The sequence below is a fragment of the Myzus persicae genome, unplaced genomic scaffold (assembly GCF_001856785.1).
Source record: "Myzus persicae strain clone G006 unplaced genomic scaffold, MPER_G0061.0, whole genome shotgun sequence".
NCBI classification, from domain to species: domain Eukaryota; kingdom Metazoa; phylum Arthropoda; class Insecta; order Hemiptera; family Aphididae; genus Myzus; species Myzus persicae.
Genome location: NW_019104152.1, coordinates 14,199 through 26,864, shown reverse-complemented (window position 1 = coordinate 26,864; position 12,666 = coordinate 14,199). Strand labels below are relative to the sequence as shown.

Genomic DNA, 12,666 nt, shown 5'->3' with positions numbered 1-12,666 from the left:
CCATAAAGGAATAATAAATTATCAACATTTCATATAGCCTGTATTTAGCCTCATAATTAAGACTCGATCGACCATTTTCAAAACATGCACGTTTCACATGATCGGCATTTATTTGGATATTTTGTACTTATTTTTTATAAAGTGAGTGAGATTATTTCTCAAGTTATCATATTAAATCCTAAAAAAAAACAATCATATCATAAATTCTGAGAAACACGTGGATTTGAGTAGCCCGAAAGAGGTTCTCTCTTGATATTGATGATATCCATCCATGTTAATTTTTAAAAATTCTCAACGGGTAATTAATTTTTTGATTTCTTTTTTGAATATAATATTATAAATAATAATTACTTTGTAACTTGTTTTATTTTTTAGTTGATTTCATTGTTCATCGTTCATCTTATTTATACTTCGATGATTTTCAAACTAAATTTACAAAGTAGAAATAAGCGATGTGCATACAAATAATAACCGTATATATACCTATACGGTTATTCTACATATTTTTTTGTTATTTTATGTAAAACAAAACTTTAAATAGCTTAAATTATAATATTATTAGTTGTCGTCAGATGGCCATTTATTCGTTTGGTTATTTAATACCTTAAATCTGACTGTCTAATATTACACACAAATAAATCCTCACATTAATATGGAGTTGTAAAAAGGCAATTTTAACGACATTAATAGAAAAACTTATTTCAATTAAAATTATATATTTATATGCATCATCTATAATGTATGTTTAATGTGGTTACATACTTACATCCACTACTTCAGAAACAATTTAATTTAAAGAAAACCATGAAATTTTATAGAAATACTTTTCCGTGTGGTTTAAATCTCTTAAGTCAGTAGTCATCATTAGGAAATCATAATTTTACGAAATGTACAAGACAACTGTTTGTAACTATCATATTATCATGTTTTTATTTCAGTAACATACGATTATTTGTAATAACAAAAACAATATTTTCTTGGAAAAGAGATTTTTAAAAAAAGACACCAATATAGTATAACTTGTAAGGTAGTTAACAATTATCCACCAAAAAAAGTATTATAGGAACTAACTACCTATAGGCTATAAGAGGTTTCCTTTTACATTTTTTTTTAATATAAATATTTCATTTGGTTTTATTATTTAATAAATCCATTACTTTAAAAACTAAAAAAAATATTCAATATAACTTACAACTCTTTAAGAAAGATCCTACATAAGTTTTCAATCAAATCCTATAACTAAAGAAAACTTTTAAATAAAACTTTTGTTTAGTAATTAATTTGTCATTTTTAAGAGACTATTATCGAACACACAATGTTCAATTATAATGTATTTTTTTGCTATGCTGGAAACAATTATATACATGGTTTTGAATTACTTGTTTGTTTGTTTTTAAAGTTTAAGATGAAATATATATCGTTTAGTTATTTATTTATTATAGGTAAGAATGTATTGTTTTCACATTTACAAACTATTTATTGGATTCGATAATATATGGTATATTTGAGAAAGTAGATTAACTAAAAATAAAGTTTGAATCATTATTTATATCGAAGGTACTTGCTAAAAATATCATAAATTATTATTATTCGTAGTTCACAGTTACGTTGACACGTTGTATGTATGTAGATACCGTCATATTTGAGTGTATGAGTATGTATTCAAAGCAAAACTTATCTTAATACATAAATGTACCTAGGTAACCTATACAATCCAGGAGTATACATGTATTAAAGTTAACATACAATTTCTACAGACATGACTTATCTTAAATAACAATATTTAATGAAAATAATGTTGTATGCCAATTAAAAACATTCGTTATTTGATAGAAGAGAAAAAGCAACATTATTTTTTTAATAACAGTCATTTATAAAAATATTATTCAAACCATATAATGAACATTTTTTTCCTTTTTGTGTAAAATGAAAAGACGTTATGTTCATTACACTGTTGTACGTTTATCTAGTTATTCACAGTACGTATGTCGTATATATTAACGAGATACGAGAAAATTTCATTTTAATAATTTTATTTTTTATTTATTTACATGAATTTACCACCTATTATCTCATGCCCTCAAAATACTTTCCTCTGAACCTGATACACTTTACCCTAGATGTTACTCCCATTTCTGGCAGCGCCTCTTAAAGTAAGAGTAGAATTTTGGGCGAAACGCGTTGCTCATTTGTACGAGATTGGAGCAGTCCCTCATTATTTTTTGAAAGATTTTTGCTGGATTTTGCCCAAATTTTACAAAAAGCTTAATGACGACTCATTTCTCTTTTTCCGTGTCACTCGTTTTTAGATGTGGCGACACTACACCATTAACTTTGAGAATTCGTATGGCAAAAAATAAATCTCCGATCACTATCAAACTTGGTAAACTAGTGTAAAAACTCATGTACCTACCTACTTAGGTAGTTAGGTACTTAGGATAAGCTTATTTTTATAGCATCAGTGTGACCACACGAGGCGCTTGAAACAAATACTGGTTATTTATTTGCCTCACTTCGTAAGATGTCATGCTTTATCAAAGTTGAATACAATAATTAAATAACAAACTCTAATAAATTGTCTGGAATAATAGTAATTGGTTGGAATTTATTCTTCTTTAAGTGATCGTAATATAATATGGTTATTATTAGTTGTGTTTGTTGAATTCAAAAATAATTGTTAAAAAATGTTCATAGATAACAAAAAGATTCTGTTAAACTTCATTAGATACTAGTAGTTTACATAACATTACGGATGTTATATAGAAATTATGGAACGATAATAAACGATCTTTAAATGAAAAAATGAAAATAATACATTTTTTAAGATTAAAAAGTATGCTTAAATATTGATTGCTTAATATAATAAATTTGACATTTTATGATAATTATAGAAAACCACACACACACATTTTCAAATGAGATTTTCTTGTCAAGTAACGAATAAAACCTAATAATTAATTTACAGTAGCAGTGTATATATTTATTAACGTAAAAATAATTAGTGTTAAGACTGTTAATAGTTATTAACTAACTTTGCTTTAATGGTAGTGTAATGGAATGCTATTGGTGTCACATTGACTAGAAAAGTTCAGACCTCGTCTGCTTTCTCCTTAATAAGTTAACTAGTGTATAATTTAATAATTTTAGTCTTCAAATTACGCGCCAAAAAATGTCGATTACCTACAAATTACAATACACTTCGTGGCCATCATAATGATCTATATTTTCCCATATCACTAAACGCACCACAAGACAAAATTATTTATAGACAACATATTATAACAATATATTAATATCGTGCCTTAGGTTTTATGATAGGCAATTTATTGCGCAGTACCTATACTGCATCCGCCAATAATTTAAAGTAAACAGTGATTTTTGTGTTGCTATATACTAACTGACTACGTACCTAGGTAACCTACTTAACCCAACCTATGTTGAATTACTACCCACGTGTAGGTATTACGGCAAAGAGCAGTGATGGCTACGACGGAAATATACTTGCGGCGATAGATCCCTTTATTCTGTCCCACAACACTTTAATATACCTACCGTTCATAATATTATATATTATACACGCACAACTATCGCTTATACACAGGTACACATTCGTTAATGTAATGTTTAAACACCTGGGGGTAACTGTTTTTGAAGCGTAATTTCACTCCATATACATCTCATTAAACACATACAACACGTAACATATTATGCGAAGAAAAATCGTTTACCGTTATGCTATTATTATTATTATTTTTACTATTTTTTTGTTATTTAAGTTTTAGCATGTTATACGACACACACGCACACACACATACATATATATATATATGTAATATGTATACATAACAAGTGGCTTTATTTTAATTTGTTTCCTTAAAAAAATATTATTGCATTTTCTTCTCGGTAAATAAAAGTTGGCTACAAGTCGGTTTTCGTTGATAAATGAGAAAAACGTTCAATCTGTTAACTGAGCTAAAACATTACCTCCTTTCTCGGCCGAAACGATATTCTAAATTTAACTTTTAAATCGTTGTATGATATTAGCGTGGAAATTAAAAGCATACTAGGTTAACTTTGATGTGTGTCTACATATTTTTTTTTATCAATATTAATGATTTTTTTACTGAAGGTTTTTTACTAAACCCAAAAAAGAGAAAGGTTTAAGTTAAACTTTAGGGGCTTGGAGTATTCAATCATTAACAGTACCTAGTAATATTATGTTTTAATAGTGTAATAGTCGATAATAGATGTTGATGGTTGGGAAATGACGGAAGATAAATATTTGGAGTATATAGGTAAACTCCAAATAATGATTAATGACTAGCATCTCATTGAAAAGTAAAACGTTACCTGTATATGGTTTTCAATAAAACTTTTACTTTTCTGTGATTTGTGTAACTAGAGATAAAAACTTTAATGGAAAAAGTATTATGTTGAAATTTTGAAAACAAAAAAACCAAAATATACCAATCCAATAAAATGTTAACCTTTATTTCTATATACTTTTATAATCTAATTTTTTTATAGTCTACAAGAAAAAAGAAAAGTAAATTGTGAGATTTAATTTGTATATCAATTTTTACGGTACTCTCCTTAAATTTAAAAACCCTTTTAGATTCAATAGTTGCATTTACTTATTGTTATTTTTATTAAATTTAAATTTAAATTCCATACCAAATTCGAAGCCTTAATTTCATAATTAGTGATTGAAGTCCGAACAATTCTCTGCTCGAGAAATGGAAATAGTATAGTAACTGAATTACCAAACAATGAAACCACTCCGTTCTAACTCAAACATTTTTATTCTGTATTTTTTTATAAAAAGTGAAAATTCACGAAAATGTCCTAATGTTCCTAAATCGTTTTTAGCTAACGAATCAACGTGACAAGCATCTGGGGTTAAATAAACGTCGGGCTATACTTAAATAACTTTAGAGAGCAATTTAATGTCGACCAAATCCATATAAGTTGTCAGTCGTGGTGTCCAAACGGGTAACCAAGTGAATACTGATGCAACTGCATGAGCTCTCATGCGGTAGGTGTAAATTACTGGTGTCACAGAGAAGCTTATGTAAATTATACTAAATAATTTCCTTGGATTATAGTGATTTACAGATTTGTTTAAATATTTCATCACTACAAAGTAAGACATGGAAGGTGCAACCTTTTAATATTTTTGTCAGGTATAAACTTGTAAGACTTGCAGATTAGGGCACATATGGGATAGAACGATAGGTAATAGATACGTGAGTTTTGAATCAAAAACAGAGTAACTTCTGGTGATTATGAAAAAGTTAAAAACGTACCTGAAAGTCGAAACAGGAGAAGTCCATACTCTTTCCGATCCTCCCACAGGAAACATATACCTTCTATATACTATCCTATATGCAAGAACACAAGGTGTTCAAAAAATTTGGTAACTTCTTAATTACTATTCGCAAATTTGTATATAGGTACAACAATAACAGATAATACTGCTTTACATTTATTTGGTAAATTATTTAATCACCTCATTAATTATTATTATCATCATATTATTTTTTATCATTCCTAATAATTAGTCTAATGACCGTTTCAAACATTTTGAACACTGTGAACCAGAAAAAAACTGTTTATTATATTATAAGAACCGGTCTGCAATAGCTGATTGTCTGTACAGGGGCTGATTAATAAATATTTTACAAGATTTCATTTTAAATGTTAAAAATAAATATGCGAATAAAATTATCTAGCACATCGTTAACATTTTTTTAAATATCAAAATAAAAGGATGAGTGTAGTCGTGGGCTTTGGTTGTACCAATTGATTTGCATATCTGCGTGTGCTCTCACAATTTTATTCATACATTGCATACATGCATTTCGTCTAGAAAATTTCAATATTTTTAATACTATACAATATTGCATATATATTATCACAGATAACGACCATTTAGTACATTTATTTCCTATATTTTTTCATTTTGTATGCCTATAGGTACATATTATATTCAAGACAATTAAAATAATGACTTATGTTTGCTACATTAGAATAACATAAATATTAAAAATATTCAATTAGGAAGGTAGGTTTAACTCAAGAAATAATAAAATGAGACATCCAATATCTACATATTTAGATATTGATATTTTTAATTAAAATAGTATATTTTATTGTTGTTATAACGTCAAATGCTTGTACCTATATTAAGTTGGTTTAATATCATTATAACAATAATTCAATCATTTTGAAAACTGTTTGTTGGGATTATTTTCTTGACGTTTTGATATTAAGCAGGTTTTAAATGTTTACATAGCTCGAAGTAGTTACATTGTACATTTAGTGTATTTCGGGCTATTTACCTGTTATTATCTATTATTTATTTTGATAGTAATTTGTAATTTAGTATTGTAATTTCATTACGTAACTTGAAAACCATTAAATTAACTAACCATCATAATAATATAATGTATTATCATATTGTATGGGTAGGTATATCTATCTAACCTACAGATGCATACCACTTACCAGTTGTACCTACTAGGTATTTATGTATACGCTTAATATCGTATTATATTATTTTCTAATATTTATACAAAACTCTGTTAATTATTGTTTTAATTTAATATTACCTACGTAGTTTATAGAAAATATAAGGAGTCAATTATTTCTTGCCGTGCAGTCATACCTACGTATATGTATACAAATACTTAGTACTATTTATTCATTATATGCATTACGGATAATATTTATATATAATAGATATAATTTATATAGTTAATTTAATTGAATTGACTCCAGTCACGTACTATGATAAATTGATTACATTTTCGATTTATATGTATATATACCTATTTTTATCACTATTAATCTAATAATAGTAAAACGACAATGCAATGTTTGATTTTAAAATAATCGATAGATATCCAACACTATTAAATTTGTTTAGGTTTTTTGTAACAAATAATCAAATATCAATAATTTATATATTCTATAATCTCCTAAAGTAACTTTTTTTTCTTGCATTATAGGTCATTTACATCTTCAGTGTTCGCCCCTTCCCTTAATCTTTTTATATCATGCGTCACTTCACACTTGTCCGTAATTGTTTTTTTATTTGACTTGTTAGTAAGTACCTACCTACCCGTTCAATTAACTTCTCCTCTGCACACAATGTCGTTTTTAACCTTTTTGATTTCAGAAAATATTGTAATCTTTAATTTTTATCTTTGAAACATTATTTACTGTTAGTAGATAAGTGATGGGTACTTGCTTCTTAAAAAATATATTTATATCTACATATTAATTTCCGTATTTGTATCAAAATATATAATAATATTACGTATGTGGTGTATTATCGTTTATTTTATTATAGTTTTTCTATGCAAATACAGACAATTTATTATGTTAGGATTTATGTTTTATCCCCAGGGTAGACTAACAACTTTCTCCTACCTAGTAGTATTTTTAGACTTTATTATTTTATGATTTATTTCTTTGAGGTGTGTTGTAATGTTTTGTACTTCTTACTACCTGCCCCACAATTTATTTAATACCCATATTAAGTGTAGTCGATGGTAAACGGTCTTGTTCCTAAGCATTTGAATATTTATGGTATTTTTTGTATTGGTAGGTATTTGAAAAATTACCATAGTTGTTATTATAATAGCGTAATTATAATATAATTTTGGAAAAAAATTATTCGTTCTAGAAATAAATTACAATACTGTGTCTGCGTCTACCTATTGTACAGACCGGTATCTATTTGGCACTCATTTCGTTTCTTTCATTTTAGTGATAGATGTGGAAATAAACCAATGATATAATACGAAATTATTGAGAAATATTTAAATGCCTAATAAATATTTCAACTCGGTCGATAATCTTTATTTATAGGAAATTATAGCCTAAGCCTATGTGTATAGTTACACATAGTTACTTTGTTATAATTTAATACAATAATCAAATTGATTAGTAAAGAAAATATGAATAATGTATAGGTAACTAAATCATATTAAATAATTTATTATTAGCAACTGTTTTAACACGTCAACTGCCCAATTATAAAAGCCAACTTTACGATCACTTTATACGATAATAAATTTTGATTTACAAAAACGCATATATTATCTATATCAAAACGGTATAAACGTAACGACTTAACGTAATATTGTGTTAATATTCGAAAACATTTGACCTTTTGCAGTATTGTACCTAATTATTCATATGCTGGTATTTATTTTATTAAATTTTTAATTTTAGTTTCTAAGTGTTAAATTTCAATACAAGAATTATTATAATATTATTTTAACGATTAAATCTCAAAAATATAGGTGTATCTCGTAGCGGTATCTAAATATTATATTGATATTCATGTTTTAAATAGCATTGATATTTTTTTTTTCGCATCACAATAATATATTTATGTATTTTCCAACTACTAGCTGTAATTACTATATTTATGTGTGTATTAATTGCTATACCGGTATTCCGGTAACATTTTATAAAGACGATATGCCTTCTTACTATCGGATTACCACCCAGTCGTGAGTCACCGCAATAACCATTAATAATTGTTTGTGTTTTGTTTCGCAGACGAATCGGCGTTGGGATACGCCTGGCGCCGCGTCACCGTCGCGCTGGCAGACGCGTTTTCCTTGGTGTTGCCGCCGTCTGACGCCGGCCCGGAACCGGATTGGGACGAGGACCGCGCCCGGCCACCGCACAAACGCTGGCGTGCCACATCCGCCGCCCTAACGGCCGTTCTAGTGGCCGTGGTCGCGGCGCTGTCTTGCGGCATTTGCGGCGTGGTCGCGATACTGTACCGCCGCCAAAATTACGGCGACCGTCGCGGCGACCGAGGCCACGTCGCGTACGGACTCGGATGCGACGGAAGAAGCGGCGACAGCGCTGATGGAGATGACGGCCAAGAAGGTGCCGGGAAAACCCCGATCGTCGGGCGACTGAAGGCCGCGGACGCCGCACCGCCGGCCACCGACGTCGACGGCGCGCGACAACAGCACCACAACCTGCAGCAGCAGCAACAGCAGCGACTACTGCTACAGCGACAGCAACAGCAACAGCAACAGCAGCAACAGCGACAGCGACAACTACAACAGCAACAGCAGCGACAGCGACGACTGCAACAAACGCCTACCGCCGCCCCCGGTGACGACAGTTCCGGGGCTTGCACGCCTCTGCTGCACTCGCAACCGCCGTCTCGCAGGGTGCAGTACGCGTCTGGGCCGGAAGTGGCGGGTCGACCGCTGTCCTCCTCGTTTCCGGTGGCTTGCGCCCCCGACGACGACTACGAAGCCACCTCACTACGTGCCATCGACCCTGCCGTGTCCACCGTCAACTGCAATGCCGCGACCGCCGACCGCCGAGACGATGGTAGAGGGCCGGACATCGTCATGTCGACGGCCACGACACTGCATCTGGCCGATACCGGTATATACCTATTCATCGTACTCTTATCATTGTTCATTGTCCGCAGGGGAGGCATTATGTTTAAAAAAAATCGATCAATCGATTAGTTTTAAACAAAATTAAATTAAAATTGTTTCCAAAGATTATTCACATAGTTACGTATTGTTACTAAATACCGATTTGAAGTGATGCCAAAAAATAACGTCATCTAAGTAAATATGGTTGCAAGCACTCCTCTAAAGTATAGTTGAAAATTTGTCCATCCACTTGAATTATTTCCTAGATTATTTCTCTATTCTAGTCTCAAAAGGGTGAACATTTTCAATAAAAACTTTCGCTTCTTACGAGATGTGACATAAAATGTACCTGAAAGCTGCAGAGAGCTGTATTCCCTGATACCTTCAATTGTGATTATTTACATCCGGATAACAATATATCATATCGAAATTATATTTTCTTTCTCGCGGAGATCAACCATAGGCGTAACTAGGATGTAATAGTTACAGGGGCTAGAGTCCTAGAAAACTAATGTTCAAAATAACTTTGGGGGCCTCACATACCCACCACAGTAAGCGTAACTGTTCTCTAAAAATCAAAATTAAAAATAAGCAATAAAATGAAAGTATAAACTCATCATTAAAAACAAAATGTAAATAATAAAATACCTAAGTACAATATATATTATAGGGAGCTAAATACACATATAGGGGGCTATGCCCCCCCCTATTTACGCCGATGAGATCAACCCTCGTTGGATAGTCACTCCTCCCGGCAAACTTCTGATCCAGTTACACACGTAAGAATAATAACATTATTATGTTTATCGGTCCAGCACCAAAAAAATGTTTGCTGAATAAATGACGACGGCGTTGATCGTCTTCCATCGCGCTTCTCTTACTACTTTGACTCTATTCCTTCTATTATATTATCATTATGTTTGTTGAAATTATTCGTCATAATATGTTATGTAATGTGCGCCCAACCATGGCCTACCACCTCTCTTGCAGCCGTTTACACGTAGTTCCATTCAGCTTTACAAGTACCTATAATATATGTTAGGTACAATAAATACTAATTAAGAAGAAAATATTACGTAATATGACTGGTCGTTAACATTATTCACCAATTGCCTACGTTGATAATTATCGTTAGAAACAAATATATGTTCATGTCAATCGCCAGCTAAGGTAACGATTAACTTAAATTTTTTTCCTGATTAAACTCTAAATTACATTCACGTTGTTATCCACAGAAAATGAACGTTGATAACTGTTATGTGATGTCAATTTTCGTTTAAAAAACGTTACTTCATACTCTTAACAGTCGTAACTAAATTCAATATTTGAGTAACTATATATAATTGATTACAATATTACAACTTTTGAATACCTTTAGATTATACATTCATAATTCATATACTTTCATATTATATTATTTTTATAAGAGGACATCGTAGGTAGGTAATAACGAGATTTTAGTGAACAACATACCCATCAAAACTGTAAACTATTATTACTCATCTATGATGATTGATGGTGGTTTTTGAGAAGAAACACAAGTTAAAGCAGTTTGAAAAAAAATGATTTTTTGTACTTACCTCAAATAGTTAAATATTTAACTTATAATCAAATAGAACCTATATTTCTTAATTTCTAAATATTATCCACTTTTTTTCTATTGTATTGTTTACAGTAATAATTATTAATGATTAATGAATATCTAAGGAGACAAAAATTATTTGTTGAAAACTGTCTGAATTCAGGCCGATTCGTAGTTTTGTTAGTATATTATGGATATCATACCTATAACTACTCATTTATTATTATAATTTATCAATTTATGATTAAACTAGATTACACTAGATTTTTCTACAGTCACAAATATTTTTACTGACCACTGAATGCACAAATTCTAGCCATTTAAAACTAAAGCAACTAAATTTATTTACGTATTTATTTATTTATTTATTCATAAATATAATGCATATATTATTATAGATCGGTCAGGCGGTAACTGGCCACAGAAAGATCAATCACCACAAACAAAATTCAGTACCACGAACAGCAACCACAAATGGTCGTTAAACCGACTTCCGTGTCAAAAACCAACTACAACTACTATTTCAAGGGCCAAATTTACAACGACTTTAACACCAACAGCTGCTGCAATCTTAACAAATAAACATACAATATCTAAAACAATCAAGCCGGTAATAGATGAACCTATATCGGTATCATCTCGAGTGTTATTAAATGCGCTTCATCGAGAGTCATCCATCTAAAACTATGATTAATTTTATATATATAAAATATATAAGGTTTTATTAAATAATCGTTGTCTTAAAGACTTTATTCTCTTTTTGCTCTAACTTTATTTTTTCGATCTATTTGTAATCATTACTAGATACATAAATTGTGTGTGTTTACCGTACCTATAAAAGTTGAATATTATATTTATTTTGTCAGTGATTATTGCCAAGTTGTATATTAATATTGTGATTCCACATTTTTTTCATGGAATTGTTACTGTTTTTGTTAAAATATTAAGTCTTGATACGTTTTCATTCCTACGGACGTGTTACCAATTTAAGTTTTAAGATAGGTTAACCCTTTGATTTCATGTACCTACTACTTGTTAGAATATTATTTAGGAAAATCAAAAACGTTAGTTAAACTTTTGCATTGTTTATTTTAAGCAAAACTATTTATTTACATTAAATTTTATTATGGTAGGTACTATATTTGATTTACCGTTGTCATTATAATATTATGTGTACATATCAATATATTATTATGTGTTATTACTTATTAATGTAATTTAATGGTTTTCTTTGTGTGATAATGATTTTGTAACCAGTTCCTTATAAGTCATACAGTTATAATGTCATAGGTCCCTAGTAGATTTTTTATATAGTTATTTAGGTAGGTACTTCTACCTATATTAAGTAACTAAATAGGTAACATAACCTAAAATAATCCATAACTCTGCTTAATAGTAATAAGTAGGGTTCGAATTTTGAGGTAATATAATTTTAAAAAAACACTTACAATTTAAAAAGAAAGCATTTTATAATTTTTTTTTGTTATAATATTTCCACCAATCAATTCTAGTGTTGAAAAAAAACTAGCAACTGAATATACCTACCTAAATGTTGACAAACGGTCTTCGAAAAAAACCTTATAAAATATAAAATACTCTTATACATTGATAAAATATTTTCTTTCAACATCCACCAAAGTTATCGGTGAGCATTTCATA

The 12,666-nt window shown here is 30.0% G+C and overlaps 1 protein-coding gene across 1 annotated transcript in view; it reads left to right on the top strand.

Moving 5' to 3' along the window:
- Positions 1 to 12,450, top strand: part of LOC111039313 — an 89,678-nt gene extending 77,228 nt beyond the window's left edge. The window contains exons 11-12 of the mRNA XM_022322777.1: positions 8,575 to 9,429; positions 11,406 to 12,450. Coding sequence (XP_022178469.1) covers positions 8,575 to 9,429; positions 11,406 to 11,689 — 1,139 coding nt within the window. The 3' untranslated portion in view covers positions 11,690 to 12,450. The remainder of the gene's footprint in view (positions 1 to 8,574; positions 9,430 to 11,405) is intronic.
- The last annotated feature ends 216 nt before the right edge of the window (positions 12,451 to 12,666 follow it).